We start from the raw sequence: 27,554 nt of genomic DNA, 5'->3' as shown, positions 1-27,554 counted from the left end.
CTCCATGGTATAACAAGTGGCTAAGTGATATTCCTATTCATATTGATATTTTGCTCTGTTATTTCCTGTTCTTCTTGTATTCAAATAAATATATAGCTGCTTTTGAGTTGTGAGATGAGTCAATTTTCAGAAGAAAAGTTCAGAAGAAAAGTTCCATAACGAAGTTGGAAGCTCACCCTCTATTCCACCCCAGAAATTTGATGTTATAATTGGGGATACAATACAATTGTCACAAGCTAAGATACAAAGATGTGTTAAATTTTCAAATTCTAAAGGTTTCGATATAATTGTAATACATAGATAGATATATAACTATCACAACTTCACAAGACAAAATTGTTTGATATTGAATTGCCAAAACTTAAAAGTTCAAATATAATTGTCACACATTAATATAAATGATTGAGATTTTTTCGGGGGCTTGCAAAACAGAAGTAGGCAATAGACATGCTTTTATTAGCAATGATGTATTTATGTCCATTCCCTTGCTTAGAATTCATAACTCTTCTATCCCAGGTTGTCAGAATAATAGAGAGCATGAAGCTAAGTTCAGAGAACAGAGTATTAGGAATTGAAGAAGAAGAATGAACTTTATTTATTACTGTCATAACTGCCATATTACAGGAGAATATAACATTGTCATTCACTTCTAAACTTTCATCCAACTCTGTATAGCTAGAAGCATTAAGCACTCAAAGCATGTGCCCATACTAAAAAAGACTTCAACTTCTTATCTAAAAATTTAAAATAAGCAATCCTCCAAGATTTTACAAGAAACAAAGAACCATAGATGCATCCAAAGCCCACTGCAAATCCTATAACCATGCTAACATAAAACCAATCCACTTCACAACCATCATCTCTTTTGTTTTCATTTGTGGGAATTTTACCTTCATCAATACTGCTACAGCTTTTTGAGATCGGAGGGCCGCAGAGGTTGTTGCCAATGTAACACGAAGCATTAAAGCCTTGCAGTTGAGTACCTGAAGGTATCTTCCCAGATAGGTTGTTATAGGATAGGTCTAAAACACCCAACGATGACAAACTTGAGAAGCTTGATGGAATTTTTCCTGAAAGTTGATTTCTTGAAAAATCAATGGATTCTAATAACTTCATATTTCCCATCTCCACGGGGATATTTCCTGTCAAATTGTTTCTTGATAAATTCAAAGATTTCAATTGCACAAGATTCGTCAATTCAATTGGAATATCCCCATTAAAGTTGTTATTAGAAAAATCCATGCTAACAAACAACATTAGAATGATAGTGAAATACTCGTACTCATGTCCTTTTGTAGTTACTAAAGCACTTTCACCAAAGCTCCCAAAATCTGATGAATACCCCGTTTCAAAGAATCCATATGAAAATTCCTTCTTAATCATTGCAGTGAAATTTTTAAGACACTTGGGTATCACACCAGTGAAGTTGTTATTGGAAATATCTAAAATGCGAAGAGATGTAAGATGGCAGAACTCTGGATACAATTCACCGTTAAAGTTATTTGATCGAAGTCTTAAAATTGTCAAATATGAAAGAGAAGTCCCCAACCATCTTGGGATCGTCCCTGTGAATCCATTTTCAGCCAAATCAACTTTCTTTAGCATGGAGCAATTTTGCAGTGATGGTATAGGGCCAGAAAGCATGTTTTTGTGCATGTCCAAAGATTCCAAATTACTCAAAAGCCTAATGGAATTTGGAATGCTTCCAATCAATTTGTTTTCCTTCATATTTAAAACTTCTAAGTATGGCCAATGCATCCAACAATCTGGAATTTCTCCAAATAAATCATTTCCTCCCAAATGAAGTAGTCTGAGGTCATATTGCACCTTTTGTGCATGGCATAAGAAGTTAGAAATATTTCCTGAGAATGAATTGTTTGACAAGTCTAACCCAATTATGTGGATAGAAATACGAGGTAAGGGACCACTAAATTGGTTAGAGCTCAAGTACACCTCTCTAGTTGAATGAGAAGGTATGTTTTGAATTTGGCCTCGCAATTGGTTGTGTGAAACATTAACTAATTCAATTTGAGAAGAAAAGTTCCATAACCAAGTTGGAATCTCACCCTCTATTCCAGCATTAGAAATGTCCACCGCATAAATTTGATGTTGAGATTGCAACCAAAGAGGAAATTGAGGACCCAAATTCCAGCCACTTAGATAAAGCCGATCAAGTTGGAAGGGAGGTGTCCAGTTTGGATTGACACGCATGGTTAATCTATTTCCAGATGCAACTAAAATGGTTAACTTTGTGAGATTAACAAAGTGATTTTCTGTCACTATGCCTTCCAACTTGTTATCTGAAATGTACAACCTTTCAATCATTGGAAATGAATACCCCAAATTCTCAGGAAGAGGTCCGCATAACCTGTTTCTTGCAAGATTAAGCTCTTGCAGCTTATTGAGATTCCCAATTTGCTTTGGTATCTCTCCAGTAAGCATATTACTAGAGAGAGAAAGCGCTTGCAACTTGCTGAGATTTTCAATTTGCTTTGGTATCTCTCCAGTAAGCATATTCCCATAGAGATAAAGGACAGACAAAGATGTCAAATTGGAAATAGAATTTGAAATGGTTCCTTGCAATTGGTTGTCACTAAGATCTAGTGACTCTAGATTGGTCAAATCATAAATCTGATTTGGTATGTATGAATTCATGCGGTTACTAGAAACATCCAAATTTTTAAGGAATGTCAAGTTTGAGAAACCATTGGGTAAAGGGTTTTGCAATTGATTGAAACTTATGTCCAGAGATGCCAAGTGACTAAGACCAAACAATTGATGGGGTAATGAACCATTCAAATTATTGCTGGAGATGTCAAGAATACTCAGAGATGTCAAGTTCCAAGGACTATTGGGCAAGGAACCTTGAAATTGGTTATCTCTTAGATTCATAGATACCAAACCACTAAGACCAAACAATTGACTAGGTAATGAACCATTCATTTCATTACCACTGATGTTAAGAGTGATAATGGATGTCAAGTTCCAAGGACCATCAGGGAGTGGACATAGAAAACCAGAAGATGTTAGATCAAGAGAAACAAGGTTATTGAGATTAAACATCCACTTAGGAATAACAGTGTTGAATTCATTATAGGAAAGATCAAGGACTTCAAGTAAAGAATTGTTTAGAAGGGAAAGTGACTGGGATAGTTTAGGCAGATCACAATCAGATAAATAAAGCTCACGCAAGGAAGGAAGCATATTAATGGCCTCTAACCAATTATGTGCCATGCTAAGATTAACATAACTCAAATCCAATAACTGTAAATTTGAAAGATTGGACAACCAGTCAAGACTCTTAGTTTTTATGAGACTAGTACCACTCGTTTCATCAATGTTCAATTGCAAAATTAAAGTGTGCAAACTTGTAAGGTTTCCAAGTTGAGGGGGAATCATCCCTTGAAATCCCGAATGGGATAAATCAAGATATTGCAAGTTTGCAAAAGATCCTATGAAATTAGGAATTCGAGATCCACTGAAATATTTATAAAGGCCGCTAAGATCAAGGTGATGTAGTTGTTTCAATTCTAGCAAACAAGGACTGAGTGTACCTTTCGGAAGATGAACAAACTCAAACTGAAAGTTGGGATTTGTTAGCCGGAGTTGAACAACATGACCGGTTACATTGTGGCACATAACTCCCTCCCATTTGGTGCAACAATCAACTCCATCAACCCAAGAGGAGAGTCGATTCATTGGATCTTCAAACTCCTTCTTGAAGCACAATAGTGCTTGCATCTCCCTCTCCTTGCAAACCCCCAAGTTGTTGCTTCCGCTACAATTGCACAGCTCCATAAGCACAAAGGCGAAGAGGATGATGAAGAAATAACTAGTTTGATGGACGAAAGTCGTCCCCATTATGAGGAAAGTTTTTCAAGCTTAATATATATATGACTATAAATGTAATGCTTTGCTTATGTTTATTTGTTTGCTGGATAATAGATATATATACAAACTTCATATGCTATAGCTATTACTGAGATGGGCTGGAAGCTTCCTTGACAACTACGAAAAACATGGACTGGAAAATGCATTGCATGTCTCAATCGGTATAAAATATTAAAATGTAATACTTTTAAATTAAATTGTAAAAGTATTACATTTTCCTTTTAAAATATTACATTTACCTTTAAAAGTAACAAAAATTTTATTCTTAATTAATATTATATTTAAGCATATAAGTATGACATTTGTGCTATAAGTATTACATTTTTATATTGACCCGACCCGACTCACGATGAGACAGTCTCAAACAAGTTTTTGTCAAAACCCACGCGAATTCTACTTTTAATTTTTAATTATTGTGATATTTAGTCTTATTATTCTTTAATTTTTATAACATTACATTCTTGACTTTTTTTTATACAATTAATTAACTCTATTATGAGTTAGTATTTGTTCTATACTTTTTTATCTGTTGTAGTTCAAAGAGTCAAATTCCATCACTGATGTATTTAAATTTCACTATCTGTATTTAAATTTTACGCTAGGCAGGTCAATATTCAATATCGATGTGCTCAGTTTACAATAAATTACAAAGTCGAGTATTAGTTACGTAATTTTAATCACCCAGAATTCATGTTAAATTTGATATATAATTGCATTGTTACTTGCGAGTCTTTAGTCTTTAGTTGTCATTATTCCTGAGCTTTCTCAGTCATTAACCAATTTTTAGTGAAATGAATTATTGTACCCCAAATTGTAAGTTTGCTCCGTCAAGGCGTCAACAACTAAAGACAAAGACTTACAAGTCTAACCCAAAATACACGTTAACTATGATATCAGCATTGCAAGTCTTTAGTCTTTACTCTTTGGTCGTTACTGTCCTGACTCTTGAGTGGCTGAGTTGTCATTAACCAATTTTTTGGGGAACTATCTTACACCACAAAATTTAATAGGTGGAATCCTTACATTTTTTTAAAAATTAAAAAAAAAAAAATCTTTCTTTGGATGACTTTGTAAACCTACAGACAGTACTAGGTAAATATTACTTTTGTGTAAAAATTATTTAAGAGAGCATGTTGGAAAGACCACGACCACATGCATAATAGATATAAATTGCACTAGGAAGATCGCTCCAAAAAAAATGTTAATAAGAATCGACTTGTAATCTTTAAATACAAAATTCATACTCTACTCACTCGGCCATCTTTTTTAATTTTTTTTAATAAAAGATTTAAAAGAAAAAAAAATAAAGCAAAACCTAAACTAAAAAGTAAAAGGTAAAAACTGAAAAAAAAAATAAAATAAAATAAATAACATACGTACTTGAAGGCTGACTGGCTAGGCCGGCGACTGGCGGAGGCGGAGGCGACCGGAGGGCGTGGGCGAGTTGCGAGCAGTGCGTTTGAGGGGTTCTTCTTTCTTCGTTGCTGACTATTACTATTACTATTACTATTACTATTACTTCTTTCTTTCTTTGGATGACTATATGTAAAACTGCGGGCACTACTAGGTGAAAAACCCCTTATCTGTAAAAATTATTTAAGAGAGCCTGTTGCAAAGACCACAATTACATAAGATAGATAAATTACACTAGGAAGACCGCTTAAAATTAATAATGTTAACAAGAATCAAACTTGTAATCTTTAAATACAAAAATCATACTTTTTGAATTTTTTTCGTTACTTCTCTCCTTGTATCTAGATGGAGAATTTTTCATTTCATTTGCAGAACCAACATCTTTATAAGGCTTGTTGTCAATGTATGCATCAGCATCAACCACAGGAAATAGCCTCTTCTTCTGGGAGCCATAGCCTAGACTTAGGAAACTTTGTGATACAACTTGTTAACATGATGCGAAATTAGACCCACAATAACGAGTTAGTGTTTACTTTTAATATATTCCACGTCATTAACAGGTTGACTCGTTAAAAATCTATTAAAATTCATGTATTAACAGAGACTAATTAATCCCCATTTACACAAAGTGCTGGCCATACAAGAGGGAGTTCAAACTCACAACCTTTCTTAAATCGAGAGTGTACGGCCACTCACGCCAACCAAACTGTTTAATATGTATACTATTTTATTGATTTAATTGTAGATCTATCTAATATAATAATTTTTGCTAAAGTTATATTTTCTATATAAAAAAAAAACAATTATATTAACATGCATATCTAATGAGTTCTAAATGAGGAGTCATTATGTTGTGCATCCGTGTACACCATGTATGGTGCACGGATGCAAAAACGACGTTGTTTTGACGCCGACTCAAAAAAAAATTAAAAATTTAGAATTGCATAACTAAACATCCATAATTTCATAACTATACATCCAGAATTGCAAAACTATACATCTAGAATTGCATAACTATACATCCAGAATTGCATAACTACACATCCATAACTTCATTACTATACATTCAGAATTGCATAACTACACATCCATAACTTCATAACTATAAATCCAGAATTGCATAACTTCATAACTATACATTCAGAATTGCATAATTACACATCCATAATTTCATAACTATAAATCCATAATTGCATAACTATACATCCAGAGTTGCATAACTATATATTCAGAAATTATGCACAACATAATGTTGTTGACGGGAATCGAAGTTGATTCTTTTTTTTTTTTTTTTTTAAGTTGGACCGTTGGACGCACGTTTTTATTCAAAACGACGTCGTTTTTGCATTCGTGTGGTGCACACAGATGCACGGCATAATTTGCCCTAAATGAGCTATTATGGCCAATGACCTTGTGGTCTAATGACATGAAGTGACTCTTCTAAATGGGGAAGTCATGGGTTTAAGCAGTATTAATTCTGTGTGCTTTAGAAAAAAATTGCATTTGTTGGTGTATAAAATTTTATCTCGTTAACCTTGAAAATATGTTTATTTGTTCACTGGATAATAGATAGATATACACACTTCATATGCTATAGCTATTACTAAGATGGGCTGGAAGCTTTCTTGAAAACTACAAAAAACATGAACTGGAAAATGCATTATTGCATGTCTCACTCGGTATAAAATACAGCAAATTAATTAAAGAAAAACTCCAAAGCTAATTAGTGAATAGAAGAAAAAAGGTCCTCACACAGTACCATGACAGCTCTGGCCAAAAGATTAACCTTCGGAAAAGTTTCTTCGTTGTTTCCAAGCACTGTTCCAATCAGCAGGCTACCACTATGACACGTATTCTTGGCATGCAGAGATCGAATTTGTCCTTCCGTTACTTGGGTGTGAACCTATTTTTAGGGAGAAACCGCCCGTTGTACTACCAACATCTGTTGGAGAAGGTAGATAACAAATGATTGGGCTGGCAACGAAAGCTGTTATCTCCCGGCGGTCGCTTGACATTAATCAAGCATGTTCTAGCCATGATCCCCCTCTACACGGCGGCATCTATTATGCTTCCCCGACAGACACAAAAGTCTCTCGAATCCAAATTTGCAAGATTTTTTGGGGGGTCTTCAAACGGATATCATAAAAGGCACTGGGCAGCTTGGGGGAAACTCTGCTACCCAACTGAAGAGGGCGGGTTAGGAGTCCGTTCGCTAGCGACTATACAACAAGCTTTTTCAGCAAAGCTACAATTTAACTTCTTGCGCGGAGGCTCTGTGTGGAGCGAGTTTTTGGATGCCAGCTATCCGGATAATCGCGCACGCAGGGCTCCCTCAATTACTTGGAGAAGAATGCAGCAACAACTAGAGTTTGTGAATGACAACGTGGAGTTTACCTCTACAGGGAATCCTATTTGGGCTCCCTCAACTTACGGGGATTTCACTTTCTCAACAGCTTATGACCTTCTTCGCTCGAAGCAAGGACGCTGTTTGTCATCGTCATGCATATGGGGCGGGGGATTGCCATCCAAAGTCTCTATTTTTATGTGGAGGCTGCTTCGTCATCTCCTCCCTTATCCGGATGTCATCCAAAGCTTTGGATTTCACCTGCCATCAATCTGCCCTTTCTGCCGAACTCAATCAGCCTCACTAAACCACTGCTTACATACCTGTCACAGTGTTCAGGAGATTTGGAGACATTTTGAAGGCATTTTTGGTTTGCTATGTGTCCCTGCAGGTTCTCTCCGTGCATGGTGCCATTCGTGGTGGCTATTCACACCCCCGGGATCAGCTCTGGAAATCTTTGCTCATTTGATCCCTTGTTTAATCCTATGGTTTTTGTGGAAAGCCTACAATAGCTGCCTATATGATGATGCACCATTCTCGTCCGTCGGAGTCATCATCAACATCAAGCGTGAAGTTATGCTAATTTCTTTAGCTCGGCCGACTCGCTGCAGTAGTCCCCGAGATGCTGCTCTGGTTCACGCTGGTTTGGTGGAACGTTTTGCACCTCCCCAGAAATCTGTAACTCTATGGGTTAAGTGGATGATGCCGCCGACGGGAAGACTCAAGCTCAACACCGACGCTATTTTTACAGAAAGTGGCGTGGCTGGTGGTGCGTGTTTGAGAGACTCGCGCGGCCAGCTTCTGGTGGGGCTCTGCTTTCGCTTTTCTGCTTCTACAGCACTGGAGGCTGAAACCCGGGCTGTACGCCATGCGGTTCAATGGTGTGATGTGTTCGCCAGGAAACCGCACGAGGTGGAAGTGGACTCTTTAGCTCTTGCCAATCTGGTTTCTAAGCTGACACGGCTGCCGTGGAGGCTGGAAGAGTCCATTGTCTTCATTCGATCGCGCCTTGAGGATTGGGGCTCGTCCATCAAGCATGTCTATCGTGAGGCAACGATTGGCTTAGCTCATAGCTCTTCTCAGATTTTTTTTATAGCTTGTCTTTCTTGCCAGATTCGGCTAAACTAGCTCTCCTGTATGATCTTGGTGGCTTTGTCACGCGCCGGGCTGTTCGGTGTCAATAATACGGTTTGTTCATAAAAATAAATGATAATTTTGACTTCAATCAATTTCTTTGTTTATTTGGCACCATCGATCATCATTAAAAAATGATAAGTCAACAACAAGCAAAATCAATGTTTCCATCGATTCCTCCGCTGTACCCTCACTATCACAATGTTCGAAGACCGGATGATCCTCACACTCATCCCATCGTTGGGTTGAGTATGAATCCTCTCCGCTCGCCGCCGTCCACCTGTTTGTAGCCCACCTTCGGACCGTCGCCGCCATTCACCCAACTTGTTAACATGATACGTGTAATTTTGCATATTCTCTTAATTTAAGATAATCAATTTATTTTCTTGACAACTGAATAGTGGAATGATTGACTCAGACTTACACTCATTTAGATATATATATATAATCAGATATAACGAAATGCCCATTTCCATGGGGATATTTCCTTGTTAAGTTATTTCCTGATAAGTTTAAGGATCTCAATCTCACAAGATTTCTCAATTCTATTGGAATGTCCCCAGAAAAATTGTTGCTTGAAAGATCCATGCCAACAAATGACGATAGAATGATTGTGTAATACTCATACTCTATCCCTTTGGTCGTCAGTATAGCACTTTCACCAAATCTCCATTAATAAATTGAATAACCCATTTCAAATTCTCCATCTTGAATCGCCTCTTCCTTGATCATTGCAGCGAGGTTTAAGACACCAAGGAATCACACCAGAGAGGTTAAGTTGTTATTGGAAAGATATGCGAAGTGATTTAAGATGGCAAAATTCTAGAGGTAATTCACCATAAAACTTATTTGATCGGAGTCTAAAAATTGTCAAATCTAAAATTCTAGTCCCCAACCATCTTGGAATCTTTCCTGTGAATCCATTTTCAACCAAATCAATTTTCAACAAAAGGGTGCAATTTTGCAATGATGGAGGTATAGGGCCAAAAAGTATGTTGTTGTGCATATCCAAAGATTTCAATTGATCCAAAAGCCAAATGGAATTTGGGATGCTTCCAATCAATTGGTTATTGGCCATATTTATGACTTTTAACCGTGGCCAGTTCATCCAACAATTGGCAATATCTCCAAATAACCGATTTCCTCCCAAATAAAGTATTTGAAGCTTATATGCACATTTTAAGTATGACATAAGAAGTTAGAGACATCTTCTGAAAAGAAATTATTTGACAAGTCTAACTCCATTGTATAGCTAGAGATACGAGGTAAGGGGGCATTAAATTGGTTAGAACCCATGTACACAAAGTCATATTCTGAGATACTTTGAATTTTACCTCGCAACTGGTTGTGTAAAAGATTAAGGAAACAAAATTCAAAAGATCTCCAAAACCAACTTGGAACCTCACTCTGTATTCCGACATAACTCGACAATATAATAGTATGTTGACATTGTAACCAAGTAGGAAATTGAGGACCCAACTTCCAACCACTTAGATAAAGCATATCAAGTTTGAACGGAGGTATCCAATTTAGACTAACATTCAATGTTAATCTATTTCTAGATGCATATAAATATCCCAACATGGTGAGATTAACAAAGTGATTTTCCGTCACTATGCCTTCAAACATGTTATCCGTAATGTGAAGAGTTTCTAACATTGGAAACGAATATCCTAAATTCTTTGGAAGTGGTCATTATAACTTGTTGTTAAAAAGGCTAACTATTTGCAGCTTGTTGATTTTTCCAATTGGCTTTAGTATCTCCCCCGTGAACATATTTCTAGAGAGATCAAGGTATGACTAAAAAGTCAAGTTCCAAAGACTATTGGGAAGATGGCCATGGAATTGATTTGTAGAGATGTGAAGAGCTCTAAGGGATGTCAAATTTCAAGGATTATCAGGAAACGGACTTAGAAAACCACAATCATATAGTTGAAGTGAAATAAGGCTATCAAGGTTGAATACCCTTAGGTCATTTTACATGTTAATCTAAACAGCTAATTTTTTCAAATATCTTTTTACCAACCGTTGATATAATTCGCTGGTCAAATCTGCTAATATAATTCGCTAAAGCCAATCGCTAACTGCTGATTGTCAAACAAGGACATTGTGAGATAATTCTCACTTCAATTTGTCGTGTGATTTGAATACTCTCTTTGTCAACAAATTCCTCAAGTAATTAATATGATTGGCTTTACTAATTATAATTTTTTTAATTTTTTCATGGTATTAATAAAATACTTGGTAAATAAATATATAACATTATTTTGTATTATAACTTTGATATTTAATTAAAAAATTGTGCACAAAAAAAAAAGATAATAGACAATGTAGTGAATATAATCAATTGATGAATTTGAATGTAAAGAATTTTTACATTGGAGAAATATAAAGACAATATTACTAATAAAATTGTTTCTCTTAATTAATTTATTGATAATGAATAATTTTTTTTAATAAAGACATTGTAGGGACAATGTAGCGAATATAATCAATTGATGAATTTGAATGTAAAGAATTTTTATATTGAAGAAAAATAAAGACAATATAACTAATGAAATTATTTCTCTTATTTAATTTATTGATAATGAATAATTTTTTTTTGAATAAAGACATTGTAGACACATAATTCTAAATTAAAGAAATGCATATGTATTATTTTTTGTTGTAGCTACTAAATTATTATTTTAAATTAATAAGACTAAAATATAGTACTAATAGAGCTAGTAGCATTAAAAAAAATAGAGTACTAATTATGCCAACTTTGATTGGAATGGGGTTCGAACCTAAGATCTTTCTTATTGAAATCAATGAGTAAGTTAACGGTGAACTAACAGAAATTAACGGAAAACATAATATTTAACGGAAAAGTTAGCGGATAATCATATTCATTAAGGATAAATTAGGAAATCTTAAAGAAAAATTAAAATTTGATCAATCCGAGCGATTCATTTGATTAAAAAATTTGACCGCCATTTTTTCTACCCATTATAGGCCTAACTCTCTTGGGCCTATAACTCTCTTGGGCTCTTATTAGTATAGTAGATGTTAAGAGTTTGTGTATTTTGTTAAAAGTTTATGTGTATTATGTTAAGAGTTTATGTGTATTATGTTAAGAGTTTATGTGTTTTATGTTGTGAGTTTATGTGTATTATGTTATGAGTTTATGTGTATTATGTATTATGCTAGAGTATGTGTATTCTGTTATAAGTTTATGTGTATTATGTTATGAGTTTATATACATTCGAAACAAGGGAATTTTTTTTAAGTTAAACGGTAGAATCGGGGAATGGAATTTCCAAAAAAAAAAAAAAAAAAGACCAAAACGATGTCGTTTTGGCTAGGGCTGGATGCATTGAAATTTAATGATGTAAGAATAATTTTGTCAGATAAAAAAAATACAATATTAGTAAAGTAATGTATAATTGTATGTACCAAAAAGAAGTAATGTATAATTAACAGTCGACACAGGACCTAAGACCAAGTACCAAGGACCGTGTGGTCCAATGGTACCAAGTGCAATCGTTATACCCTGCACCACAGCGCACATAGCACTGTGCGTCTTGCGCCGCCCAAAATGATGACGTCGTTTTGTTAAGTTGTGTAGGGAGTCGACACGATTATGTACATTATGTTATACAATTATGTACATTTTTTATACAATTATGTATATTTTTTATACAATTATGTACATTTTTTTTATATAATTATGTACATCCGAAACATGGAACTTATGTGTACTATGTTAAGAGTTTATGTGTATTATGTAGTATGTTAGATTATGTGTATTATCGTTTCAAAAAAGAGTATGTGTATTTTGTTATACAATTATGTAAATTCTAGTATACAATTATGTACATTTTCGAAACATGAGATTTTTTTAAAGAAAATTAACAGTCAATACAGGAAAGCGGAATTTTCCAAAAAAATATTAACAGTCAACACAAGAAGCACCAGGAAGCACAATGCAATGCGCGCCTTGGCGGACGATATAAATTGCCTACCAAGTTGCTCGATATAAATTGCCTACCAAGTTGCTCCATTATAGTAGAGATTGTGGGTTCAAGCCCAAATAAGCATAAAGTAGTTAAGAATAATTAAACATTCCAGTTAATGTAATTATCTTTTTAAAAAAAAAAAAAACCAAAGAATAACTCATAATGCTCGATAAACGACGACATCTAGTGTCATCTCCGAGTTCTCATATAATCAAGGAGAGAAAAGTTGTTCATCTTTTTACATCTCAAAGATACATTCACTGAGCATCTTCCTAATGCAACTCAGTCACCAAACTCAACTATCTAAGACTTAGTCCCAATCTATTTGGCATTAGCTCAGCTAGGTCATTGAAAATATATGGAACAAAGGGGAAAAAAGAATCTGCATAGATGAAGATTAGATCATATCAAAAGTTATGCAATACCTATCTTTTGTTTTTTAAATAAGAAGTTTTTTTTTACCAGAAATTTAATGCCCGCTTCCAATCCTGCATTTAATTTTCATTGTTTCATCATAAACCTCAAATCAACACTAAAATATTCAGCAATTCAGTTTATACATAGACACTAAAATAAACCACCAGATCGTATGGCAACGTAAAGAATACAGACTTCACACATATCTGCTAGTGCAACTATGGATACAACAACATTCTAGGCATCCTGATTTTTCCTTTCTTCCGTTCATGTAAGAACAAAAAACACAAAAGATAGATGTATCAAAATCTATTCTTTATAGACAAAGATATGACTAAACACACTATATATGGCTTCTGTTTTCAAGGTGCCCTTGGATCAGATTGTTCAAGGCTCAGGATCAAGATCACAAATGACACCTCTAGATCGTCATTTGATAATCAGGGTGAGGCTTCTAACAAATGGAATACATAGAACTATTTAGATACAAAGGCATCATGAATCTGATATATATGATTTAAACATGCACTGGTTGGTTGTTTTTAATGTAAAGGGTAACCACAAAAAAACACAGATAATATTAAGTATTTTTCAAATAGTAATCACAAATAAATTCTGAATATGAATTAGTCTGAAGTTGAAAAAATTTCCAATACCTTACATGAGTTTGCTAAAAATTTCTCCGTAACAGCCTTCCCCACTCTCCCCATCCAGAAACTTCACTCATGGCTAAGCCATAGGGTTTCAATGCAGAGAGCAGGGCAAAATTTCAAATACAAGCAAGAAGGAAGGCCACAATATCCAATAATCCAATTTGATGGCATTCTTTTCCTATAAACCCTATGTTTTCAAGCCAAGGGTGTGATATAAAGAATAGGTGTGAAGCTAAGTTTTCACTTAGAAGGAGAAAGAGAAGTAGAGAGGGATAGAGATTACCTCAGAGAATATCCACAGCAATTAGAGAAGCTCCGGGTGTGAGGAGAGCATCCGGCTGCAAGGAGGAAAAACGAGAGAAATTTGCAATAGGCCAAGTAAAAACGATCCTATCATTAGTCCACAATGTCTTCTCATCACCCTGCTATATCCTATTCCTATTCAAATTCAAATTCATATTCATATTCCTACTCCGGTTTTGCACTGTTATTTCTTTTTTTTGTATTCAAATATATAGCTGCTTCTGAGTTGTGAGATGAGTCAATTTTCAAAGCTCTCATCAATTCTTGGTTTTCTTAAAGTTGGGAGGGATGAAATCTTCTTCCATCTTCCAAGTTTATCGAGCCCTCCCTCGCTAGCTCGTAGCAAGAGATAGAAAGAAAGGTTTGTGATGGAGAATGATTTTGATGAGGGTGCCAGCCTTTGAAGCAAAGTCTGCCTTGTAACGTTTATCCGTTACTATTATTATAATATTAGGATAAGTTATGATAATATTCAGTATTTGATATGTGGTGCAACACTAATAACCTAACAACTAGACTACCATTATGATTAGGAGTCTAGTTAGGGTTTAGGAGACCTAAAGACAATCAACCACAATGATGGCCAGTGGTTATATAAGGTCACTAGTCCTCTCACTGCTCACATTACATACCTCATACACCATCTAGAGAGAGCTGAGTAAAGTGAGAGACAAAGCACTTATCATCTCTGCAGCAGCCCGGATCGCTCAACCGTAAGAAGAACTACGGCGGAAGGTTAGTACGATCCTATTATCACATATAAGATTATGCATGTGATATTTTAGTCTAACAGTGGGTATCAGTCGCCATAAATAATCTCTGCCTAGTTTTTTTTTTTTTTAATTGCTTAAATATTTACATATGTTGTATACGATTTTGTATAATTGAGATACATATGTGAATATTCTTGAGTTTGCAATTAAATTATCTGGGTTGCTGGAAATTTGGTGTTTTCTTTTTCCGCATTAAGAAATAGCAAAAAAAAAAAAAAATTGAAATTGGATAATTAAATTTTGGCTTGGCTGCTTCGTCGCTGTGCTACTGCCTTTGCATGAAGAAGATGATGATGGATGATGGTAATTAAGTTAATGGACCAGGTCTGGCCCAATTGGGCCAGACTTGGGCTCATTTAAAAAAATTACTGGGCCTGTTATGGTTTTGGGCCAAACCTGAATTGATATTTGGATTACATCAATTCATTCAGATTTACATCTTCATCATATTTGGACTTCTTCTAATTAAATTATCCAATTGAAATTTTTTTTATTAAGTCTATTATTAAATTATTATTCAACTTTGAATAATTATTCAGTTTTAATTTTTCAGTTGAATTTTAATTTAATAATGTTTTTCATTTTAAATTGTATTAAGTGTTACAATTTAATTGTGGAGTATTTGTGAGTAATATGCATAATCTGAGCATGCTATTTATCTCTTTATTGCAATAATTATATGACTGTTATAATTATGCCTGTAGAAAAGCATGTTCATTAAGAAAAATTTAGAGCCTTTTAGGTCTAAATTATTTGTTATGCATGATTTAGTGCCTTGTAGGCGAATTAGTGCCTTTCAAACGATCTTACTTCAAAAATGAGAACACATGAATTAGGGAAGTTTCTTGGGGAGGAATACTAGTTCTATGGCCCTGGCTTAAACGCCTTGTTGCTACTAGTCCCCTTGCGACGCTACTCTGTCTAAGGAGTTGGTATTTAACCGAGCTTCGTCTCGACCAACTTTCCTGGGAGTATACCTAAAGATTGTCTATCATATTTTGGTTTAATCTGTTTGTTTATTAGGTTTTCTTGCTAATGTGATTATGTTCTTTGGTTAATTAAAGAGTAGCCACAACATCTTTAATTTTTCCAAAATTACATATTAAGTTTTACTCACATAAAGTTAAATGCAAGAATATTGTAATTCACTCTGCGTTATATGGTAAAATTTAGCCCACAGGCAATTTTGTTATATTTGTAGGGTTAATTAGGATGAAATACCATACTATGATCATAATTTGCCCACAGGGATTATGTATCGGCATATAGTTTTGGTAGTTTTGTCATTAAGGGTGGAAAAAAATTAAAATCGCACCCATTCCGTTTCCACCATTCAGTTTTGGTAAATTCATTATGCGTAAAAATTTAGCCCACAGGCAATTTTTATGGCATCCGAATTTATCTTTCGCATAATTTTACATTGGTAATATTATGTACTTCAGTATCTCTCTCTAATTTTTGTGCCTCGAAAATATTCTAACCAAGCATTATTCTAACCAAGCATTAATTATTATTCTTTACAGCAACTCATCCTGTCACCCAAACACAAATTAATGTTCCAATCCTTAATGAAGATAATCACAAGGAGTGGAAAGATGCAATTTTCAGACAATTAAGATTATTAGAGTTGGATTACGTTGTTCTCAATGAGGAACCCCCTGAGGTTACTGAAGAAAGCACTGGCGAAGCCAAGCAGCTTCGCGCTCGATGGGAGAAATCCAATCGATTATGCGTGATCTTCATTAAGTCACGAATTTCCACAAAAATTCGTTTTTGCTTTGAGGACATTAAGAAAGCGAAACATTTGCTCAAAGCTATCGATGATAACTTCATTGAATCAAAAAAAGTTTTGGCAATGACTCTAATCATGAAGTTGAGAAATTTGCGTCTTTCCACTGTCAAGGGAACGCGTGAACACATTATGCAACTCAGGGATATTGCGGCTCAATTAAAGGAGTTGGAAATCATTCTACCAGATGATTATTTGGTGCTTTTTGCACTTGATACCCTTCTTCAGGAGTACAATCCTTTTAAGATTTCCTACATCACACATAAAGAGGACTGGTCTATCAATGAGTTGATAACCATGTGTGCAATGGAGGAACAAAGGCTTGTGGCTAAGCTTGGGTATGTTCCATCTTCTTTTGTTTGTTTCAAATCTAATATGTCAAAGTTAATACTAATTCTTGGTGGATTGACTCTGGTTCAACAATCCACATTGCAAACTCTTTGCAGGATTTGACAAAATTGAGACAGCCAACGGGAACTGAGTGTAGCGTCTTCTCTGGAAACAAGATTGCATCACCAGTCGAAGCTGTTGAAGTTTGCAATTTAGTTTTGGAAAATGGTTTTGTAATGACATTAGAAAAGACATTTTATGTTCCTAGTTTTTCTAGGAACTTAGTTTCAGTATCTAGACTTGTACCCTTCAGTTATTCTTTTGAATTTAATACTAATAATATCAAGTTATTTCGTTATTCTACTTGTGTTGGTACTGGTACATTGTCTAATGGTCTTTTCCTTCTTAAATTAAAGAATTATTCAGTTTACAATTCTTTACATGTTCAAAACGGCACCAAACGGTGTAGTATTAACGACAATTCCTCAATGTTGTGGCATCGGAGATTATGTCATATCTCCCTTGAGCGTATTAAAAGGTTAGTAAAGGATGGAGTACATTTTACTCTAGACTATACTGACTTTGAGACTTGCCTTGACTGCATTAAGGGTAAGCAGACAAACAAGTCAAAGAAAGGTGCCAATAGAAGTACAACGTTGTTGGAAATTATTCATACTGACATATGTTGTCCTGATATGACAATACCTGGTCAGAAATATTTCACCACCTTTATTGATGACTTCTCAAGTTTTTCTTATGTGTATTTACTTCATCATAAACATGAAGCATTGGATGCCTTTAAATCATTTAAAGCTGAAGTTGAAAACCAATGTAACAGGAAAATACACATAGTTAGGTCTGATACGGGTGGTGAATACTATGGTAGATATACTGAGAATGGACAAGCACCTGGTCCATTTGCTAAGTTTCTTCAAGAGCATGGGATTGTTGCCCAATACACCATGCCTGGTTCTCCTGACCAAAATGGTATAGCTGAAAGAAGAAACTGGACCTTTCTGGATATGGTGTGGAGTATGCTTAGCAACTCTAAGCTTCCTAAGCCGTTGTGGGATGAAGCACTTAAGACGGCAACGTATATATTAAACCGTGTTCCAACCAAGGCTGTCTCTAAGACACCGTTTGAGTTATTTAAAGGTTGGAAATCGAGTTTGCAACATATGCGTGTTTAGGGATGTCCGTCTGAGGTGAGGATATATAACCCACACGAGAAGAAACTTGATCCAAGGACGATTAGTGCTTTCTTTATTGGATATGCACAATCTTCTAAGGGTTATAGATTCTATTGTCCATCTCATACTACTAGGATAGTGGAATCAAGGAATGCTAAATTTCTTGAAGATGACTTGATTAGTGGGAGTGATCGGTTTAAGGACTTAGTTCCTTCCTTCGATCATATTGACTCTCAACCTTCTACGTCATCTGGTGGGGTTGTACTTATCCGCAGTGCTCCTTTAGTTATGCCTGCAGATATACCACCTACCGTTGAGGTTCCACAAACTGTTGAGGATCAACCTTTGGAAGAACCATTTCAGGACTTACAGCAACCGCCTGAACTAGATTTTGAACCAATGGTTGAACCAACTCAGGATATACAGCAAGATTCTGAGCCGATGCAGACTGAACCAATTCAAGAACTGCTACCAGTTCCTGAAGAGGTAGTTGACCTGCAGCCTGTGCAAGGTGGTGGAGGTCCAACATTAAGACGGTTTACTCGGATAAGGCGATCAACAGGTCCTAGTTATTATGTTTCGTATCTACAAGAATCTGACATAGGGGCAGAAAATGATTCTGAAACATTCTCTCGAGCCACAAATTGTGCACAGTCTGACTTATGGTTAGAAGCCATGAAAGATGAAATGAATTCCATGAAGGACAATGAAGTTTGGGATCTTGTGGAGTTGCCTAATGGGGCCAAGGCCGTTTGTTGCAAATGGGTCTTTAAGGCTAAAAGAAACTCATTAAGCAACATTAAGAGATACAAGGCCCGGCTTGTTGCCAAGGGATTTACTAAAAAAGAAGGAATCGATTACAATGAGACATTTTCTCCTGTATCAAAGAAAGATTCACTTCGGATCATTCTGGCATTAGTTGCACATTTTAATCTTGAGTTGCAACAAATGGATGTGAAAACCGCTTTCCTAAATGGTGATCTAGAAGAGGAGGTTTATATGAAACAACCTGAAGGTTTCTCTTCTAGGGGTGGTGAACATTTAGTATGTAAGCTTAAGAAATCCATATACGGTTTAAAACAAGCCTCCCGTCAATGGTACATCAAGTTCAATGGGGTAATTTCTTCATTTGGTTTTGTTGAAAATCCCTCAGATAACTGTATATACCAGAAGGTGAGTGGGAGTAAAATTTGTTTCCTTGTTTTATATGTGGATGACATCTTACTTGCCACCAATGATAAGGGGATGCTTCGTGAAACAATTTCTTTCTATGAACTTTGATATGAAGAATATGGGTGATGCCTCTTACGTTATCGGCATTAAAATTCGTAGAGATAGGTCCCGGGGTATACTGGGTTTATCTCAAGAAACCTATATAAACAAGTTTTAGAGAGATTTCATATGCAAAATTGTTCACCGAACGCTGCTCCCATAACTAAGGGGGATAAATTCAGTTTGGACCAATGTCCGGAAAATGACTTGGAGAAAGAATCCATGGAGAACATCCCTTATTGGATGTCTTGGATATATTTGAGTCTGTATAAAGCCGGACATTGCTTTTGCGGTTGGAATGCTTGGGTGTTACCAACACAATTTGGGGTAAGACTATTGGAGAGCTGTAAAGAGGGTTCTAAGGTATCTAAGATGAACCAAAGGTTACAAGCTTGGGTTTAGGCAGACGGACAATTTAGATCTTGTCGGTTATTCAGACGCGGACTTTGCTGGCTGTGTTGATTCTCAAAATCAACATCAGGGTGCGTCTTTATTGTGGCCAGTGGGGCTATCTCATGGAGAAGTGTTAAACAGTCCTTAATAGCTACTTCTACCATGGAAGCCGATTTCGTTTCCAGTTTCGAGGCAACTTCATAGGGTGTTTGGCTAAAGAATTTTAACTAGGGGCTTAGAATTATGGATTCTATATCTAAGCCATTGAAAGTCTACTGTGACAACTCAGCTGCAGTCTTCCTAGCTAAGACCACAAAAGTGGGAGTCGAATTAAGTACATCGACATCAAGTTCTTAGCAATTAGGAAGTGTGTCAAAAATAAAGTTCTATTCTTTGAACACATTAATACTGGGTTGGTGTTAGCAGATCCCTTGACTAAATGCATGCCTTCAGTTAAATTCAAGGATCTGGTTTAGAAAATGAGACTTTCATCTACTTTGTGATTTGTATATACATTCAGTTTCAATAAAATTCTTTGGCATTCAGACATTTTCTCAATTAAGTGTGTACACATTCATTTGCTTCATATTGATGAGAAAATGTACTTCAGGGACTTGGAATAAACATAGGGTTTATTTCGTTGGGTTTTGTTTCCTAATTAAGTGCTCATTGGCAGTTTGCATTTGATCATAATGGATACTACTCGTGCTAATGAGAACATATCACTATGGTTGGTGTTTTTCTGTTATTGAGTGGTAGTGCTTGCACCAAGTGGGAGAATGTAACGTTTATCCGTTACTATTATTATGACATTAGGATAAGTTATGATAATATTCAGTATTTGATATGTGGTGCAACACTAATAACCTAACAACTAGACTACCATTATGATTAGGAGTCTAGTTAGGGTTTAGGAGACCTAAAGACAATCAACCACAATGATGGCCCGTGGTTATATAAGGTCACTAGTCCTCTCACTGCTCACATTACATACCTCATACACCATCTAGAGAGAGCTGAGTAAAGTGAGAGACAAAGCACTTATCATCTCTGCAGCAGCCCGGATCGCTCAACCGTAAGAAGAACTATGGCTGGAGGTTAGTACGATCCTATTATCACATATAAGATTATGCATGTGATATTTTAGTCTAACATGCCTCTCTTCCTCCTGCTCACCCATTGGAAAGCCACAAAATACCATGTATAATACTTCTTGCTCCAGATTGATTCCATGTAGCATTTTCTTCAATACAGCTTTAGTTTTTCTAATTCACAGATCAGAGTATCTATTTTATATACCAAGGAGCTGAGCAGTAGTAAATGCACTTATTGTAGCAGTAACTATAATGAATACGCAATAGACAACAAAATATGTTCTAAAACTCATTATATTGTTGCAGAAGACTTGTACAACTAAAAGCTAGATATATAGGTTTACAATTACAACAATATATGTTACAATTAGTGGTACTTGATAAATTACAACGTAATAAAAATATATTTAATCGCAAACTTCAATCTTTATAGATGTTTTCTAACATTTAAGAAAATAGCTAGAAGCATTAAGCACTCAAAGCATGTGCCCATACTAAAAAAGACTTCAACTTCTTATCTAAAAATTTAAAATAAGCAATCCTCCAAGATTTTACAAGTAACAAAGAACCATAGATGCATCCAAAGCCCACTGCAAATCCTATAACCATGCTAACATAGAACCAATCCACTTCACAACCGTCATCTATTCTGTTTTCATTTTTGAGAATTTCACCATCATCAACACTACAGCTTTTTGAGAGCGGAGGGCCACAGAGGTTGTTGCCTATGTAACACGAAACATTAAAGCCTTGCAGTTGAGTGCCTAAAGGTATCTCCCCAGATAGGTTGTTATATGACAAGTCTAAAACACCCAAAGATGACAAACTTGAGAAGCTTGATGGAATTTTTCCTGAAAGTTGATTTCTTGATAGATCAATGGATTCTAATAACTTCATGTTTCCCATCTCCATGGGGATATTTCCTGTCAATTTGTTTCCTGATAAATTCAACGATCTCAACCTCACAAGATTCGTCAATTCAATTGGAATTTCCCCATTAAAATTGTTACTAGAAAAATCCATGCTAACAAGCAACATTAAAATGATAGTGCAGTACTCATACTCGTGTCCTTTTGTAGTCACTAGAGCACTTTCACCGAAACCCCTTCCATAAAGTGAATACCCCCTTTCAAGAAATATATTTGAAAGCTCCCCTTCATTGATCATTGCGGTGAGATTTTTAAGGCACTTAGGTATTACACCAGAGAGGTTGTTATTGGAAAGGTCTAAAATGCGAAGAGATGTAAGATGACAAAACTCTGGAGACAATTCACCATTAAACTTATTTGATCGGAGCCTTAAGATTATCAAATGTGAAAGAGAGGTCCCCAACCATCTTGAAATCTTCCCTGTGAATCCATTTTCAGCCAAATCAACTTTCAATAGGAAGGAACAATTTTGCAGTGATGGTATAGGACCAGAAAGCATGTTCTTGTGCATGTCCAAAGATTCTAGATGACTCAAAAGACTAATAGAATTTGGAATGCTTCCAGTCAATTTGTTTTCCTTCATATTTAAGACTATTAAGTATGGCCAATGCATCCAACAATCTGGAATTTCTCCAAATAAATCATTTCCTCCCAAATGAAGTATTCTGAGTTCATATGGCACCTTTTGTGCATGGCAAAAGAACTTAGAAACATTTCCTGAAAATGAATTCTTTGATAAGTCTAACTCAATAATGTGGATAGGGATACGAGGTAAGGGACCACTAAATTGGTTAGAGCCCAAGTACACCAATAAAGGTCTACCCATCGCTCTAGTTGAGTGAAAAGGTATATTTTGAATTTGGCCTCGCAATTGGTTGTGCGAAACATTAACCAATTCAATTTGAGAAGAAAAGTTCCATAACCAAGTTGGAAGCTCACCCTCTATTCCAGCATTAGAAATGTCCACCACAGAAATTTGATGTTGAGATTGCAACCAGAGAGGAAATTGAGGACCCAAATTCCAGCCACTTAGATAAAGCCGATCAAGTTGGAAGGGAGGTGTCCAGTTTGGACTGACATGCATGGTTAATCTATTTCCAGATGCATCTAAAGTGGTTAACTTTGTGAGATTAACAAAGTGATTTTCTGTCACTATGTCTTCCAACTTGTTATCTGAAATGTACAACTCTTCAATCATTGGAAATGAATACCCCAAATTCTCAGGAAGAGGTCCACATAACCTGTTTGTTGAAAGATCAAGGACTTGTAACTTGCTGAGATTCCCAATTTGCTTTGGTATCTCTCCAGTAAGGCTATTATTAGAGAGATCAAGCTCTTGCAGCTTGTTGAGATTCCCAATTTGCTTTGGTATCTCACCCGTAAGCATATTTTCAGAGAGATAAAGCTCTTGCAGCTTATTGAGATTCCCAATTTGCTTTGGTATCTCTCCAGTAAGCATATTACTAGAGAGAGAAAGCGCTTGCAACTTGCTGAGATTTTCAATTTGCTTTGGTATCTCTCCAGTAAGCATATTCCCATAGAGATAAAGGACAGACAAAGATGTCAAATTGGAAATAGAATTTGAAATGGTTCCTTGTAATTGGTTGGCACTAAGACCTAGTGACTCTAGATTGGTCAAATCGTAAATCTGATTTGGTATGTGTGAATTCAAGCGGTTACCAGAAACATCCAAATTTTTAAGGAATGTCAAGTTTGAGAAACCATTGGGTAAAGGGTCTTGCAATTGATTGAAACTTATGTCCAGAGATGCCAAGTGACTAAGACCAAACAATTGATGGGGTAATGAACCATTCAAATTATTCCTGGAGATGTCAAGAATACTCAGGGATGTCAAGTTCCAAGGACTATTGGGCAAGGAACCTTGAAATTGGTTATCTCTTAGGTTCATAGATACCAAACCACTAAGACCAAACAATTGACTAGGTAATGAACCATTCATTTCATTACCACTGATGTTAAGAGTGATAATGGATGTCAAGTTCCAAGAACCATCAGGGAGTGAACTTAGAAAACCAGAAGATGTTAGATCAAGAGAAACAAGGTTATTGAGATTAAACATCCATTTAGGAATAACAGTGTTGAATTCATTATAGGAAAGATCAAGGACTTCAAGTAAAGAATTGTTTAGAAGGCGAAGTGACTGGGATAGTTTAGACAGATCACAATCAGATAAATGAAGCTCACGCAAGGAAGGAAGCATATTAATGGCCTCTAACCAATTATGTGCCATGCTGAGATTAACATTACTCAAATCCAATAACTGTAATTTTGAAAGATTGGACAACCAGTCAAGACTATTAGTTTTTATGAGACTAGTATCATAAAAGCTTGGATGCAATTTTAAAGTGTGCAAACTTGTAAAGTTTCCAAGTTGAGGGGGAATGATCCCTTGAAATCCCAAGTTGGATAAATCAAGATATTGCAAGTTTGCATAGGATCCTATGAAATTAGGAATTCGAGATCCACTGAAATATTTATAAAGGCCACTAAGATCAAGGTGATGTAATTCTTTCAACTCTAGTAAGCAAGGGCTGAGTGTACCTTTCGGAAGATGAACAAACTCAAACTGAAAGTTGGGATTTGTTAGCCGGAGTTGAACAACATGACCGGTTACATTGTCGCACATAACTCCCTCCCATTTGGTGCAACAATCAACTCCATCAACCCAAGAGGAGAGTCGATTCATTGGATCTTCAAACTCCTTCTTGAAGCACAATAGTGCTTGCATCTCCCTCTCCTTGCAAACCCCCAAGTTGTTGCTTCCGCTACAATTGCACAGCTCCATAAGCACAAAGGCGAAGAGGATGATGAAGAAATAACTAGTTTGATGGACGAAAGTCGTCCCCATTATGAGGAAAGTTTTTCAAGCTTAATATATATATGACTATAAATGTAATGCTTTGCTTATGTTTATTTGTTTGCTGGATAATAGATATATATACAAACTTCATATGCTATAGCTATTACTAAGATGGGCTGGAAGCTTCCTTGACAACTACGAAAAACATGGACTGGAAAATGCATTGCATGTCTCAATCGGTATAAAATACTAAAATGTAATACTTTTAAATCAAATTGTAAAAGTATTACATTTTCCTTTAAAAATATTACATTTACCTTTAAAAGTAATAAAAATTTTATTCTTAATTAATATTACATTTAAGCATATAAGTATGACATTTGTGCTATAAGTATTATATTTTCATCTTGACCCAATCCGACTCACGATCATGAGACGGTCTCAAACAAGTTTTTGCCAATATATAATTGTACGTTGCAAAACCCACGTGAATTCTACTTTTAATTTTTAATTATTGTGATATTTAGTCTTATTATTCTTTATAATTTTTATAACATTACATTTTTGACTTTTTTTATACAATTAATTAACTCTATTATAAGTTAGTATTTGTTCTATACTTTCCATATCTGTTGTAGTCTAAAGAGTCAAATTCCATCACTGGTGTTTTTAAATTTCACTATCTGTATTTAAATTTTATGCTAGGCAGGTCAATATTCAATATCGATGTGCTCAATTTACAATAAATTGCAAAGTCGAGTATTAGTTAAACCTGACAATTATGGACACGACCCGTTAACACGATACGAAACCGGACACGAAAATAACGAGTTAGTGTTTAGCCTTAACGTATCTCGGGTCGTTAACGGGTTGACCCGTTAATGACCCGTTATGTTTCGTGTCTTAACGGGTCAACCCGTTAAACCTATTAAGAACCCCAAATTATTGTACCCCAAATTGTAAGTTTGCTCCGTCAAGGCGTCAACAACTAAAGACAAAGACTTACAAGTCTAACCCAAAATACATGTTAACTATGATAGCAGTACTGCAAGTCATTAGTCTTCTTTTTTTTTTTTTTTTTTTTTGAAGGAAAGTCTTTAGTCTTTACTCTTTGGTCGTTACTGTCCTGACTCCTGAGTGGCTGAGTTGTCTGGGTCATTAACCAATTTTTTGGGGAACTATCTTACACCACAAAATTTAATAGGTGGAATCCTTACATTTTAAAAAAAATAAAAATAAAAATCTTTCTTCGAATGACTATGTAAACCTACCGACAGTACTAGGTAAATATTACTTTTGTGTAAAAATTATTTAAGAGAGCATGTTGGAAAGACCACGACCACATACATAATAGATATAAATTGCACTAGGAAGATCGCTCCAAAAAAAAATGTTAATAAGAATCGACTTGAAATCTTTAAATACAAAATTCATATTGTACTCAACCGGCCATCTATTTGAATTTTTTACTTTCTTTACTTGTAGCTAGATGGAAGTTTTTAATGTATGCATCAACCACAGGAAATAGACTCTTCTTCTTGGAGGCATAGCCTAGACTTAGGGAATTTTGTACGACTTGTTAACATGATACGGAATTAGAAACACAAATAACGGGTCAACTGACTTAACCCGTTAATATTAGCATTAGTTATGATTTTTAAATATTATTTTATTATTTTATGAATATTATGATATGCTATGAAATAAATAAATAAATAAATAAATAAATAAATAAATATATATTTTGTTGATTTAATTATAGATTTATTAAAATAATTTTTTTCTAAAGTTTTATTTTCTAAAAAGAAAATTATATTAACATGCATGTCTAATGAGTTCTAAATATATAAAGTTATATTGTAGCAGTTGTTAAATTTGGTTATATTCTTCAAATTTTGTCTCATTACATTTTTAACTTAAATTTTGTTTATTTACAACCAATGTTGAAAAGACACTAGGTGCCCTAAGTTCTGATTTGTTGGCACCAAGGCGCTCGATATTTTTTGTTTTGTTTTGTTTTTTTTTTTTAAATTTTTTTTTAATAAAAGATTTAAAAGAAAAAAAAATAAAGCAAAACCTAAACTAAAAAGTAAAAGGTAAAAACTGAAAAAAAAAACAAATAAAATAAATAACATACGTACTTGAAGGCTGATTGGCTAGGTCGGCGACTGGCGGAGGCGGAGGCGACCGGAGGGCGTGGGCGAGTTGCGAGCAGTGCGTTTGAGGGGTTCTTCTTTTTTCGTTGCTGACTCGCTTCAAGCGATTTTTTAAGGGTTATTCGTCAAAACGACGTCGTTTGGCGAATAACCTTTTAAAAAAAAAAAAAAAAACTAGGGTTCAATTCGAGACAATTCGGCCGGCTAGGCAGTCTCCGCGCCGCCTAGATCTCTTAGGCTACCAGTCGCGGAGGAAGCCAATTCTGGCATTCCTCGACGCGGCCAGGCGCCGCCTAGCGGCTAGATGCGATTTTTGCAACATTGCTTACAATAGTTAATCTTTTATTTAAAATTGACATTGTACCATTTAATAAAGAATTTTACACTAATCAAAGATGTAATGAATTTTTTTTTTTTTTAAAATAAGACTAAATGTGACAATCACACATTAATCAAAGATTAAAAGTAAACTTCGTTATTTAAAATATAAACCAGTATTTTGTTATAAATATATCATTATGTGGACATTATTATAGATTATATAACAATTGTAACGGTTTTGTATTTATGTCTCCATTATGTCTTCCGTTATATTTGTATATTATATATAGATGTGTTATGGTTGTATGTAAGACATAGACATGAATGAATAAG

General features: G+C 35.2%; 1 protein-coding gene across 1 annotated transcript; it reads right to left on the bottom strand.

The window, feature by feature from the left end:
- Positions 1-600: 600 nt before the first annotated feature.
- Positions 601-24,956, bottom strand: LOC109174324 (LRR receptor-like serine/threonine-protein kinase GSO2). Its single transcript, XM_019323557.1, has 2 exons — positions 23,251-24,956; positions 601-2,382 (listed from the first exon to the last, which is right to left on the bottom strand). Exons 1-2 carry the CDS (start codon positions 24,790-24,792, stop codon positions 685-687), a joined length of 3,240 nt encoding a protein of 1,079 aa, XP_019179102.1. The 5' UTR covers positions 24,793-24,956; the 3' UTR covers positions 601-684.
- Between the last annotated feature and the right edge of the window lie 2,598 nt (positions 24,957-27,554).

This window comes from Ipomoea nil, unplaced genomic scaffold, assembly GCF_001879475.1.
Source record: "Ipomoea nil cultivar Tokyo-kokei standard unplaced genomic scaffold, Asagao_1.1 scaffold0632, whole genome shotgun sequence".
Classification (NCBI taxonomy): domain Eukaryota; kingdom Viridiplantae; phylum Streptophyta; class Magnoliopsida; order Solanales; family Convolvulaceae; genus Ipomoea; species Ipomoea nil.
The sequence above is the reverse complement of the archived record's forward strand: the minus strand, read 5'-3'. Positions and strand labels throughout refer to the sequence as shown.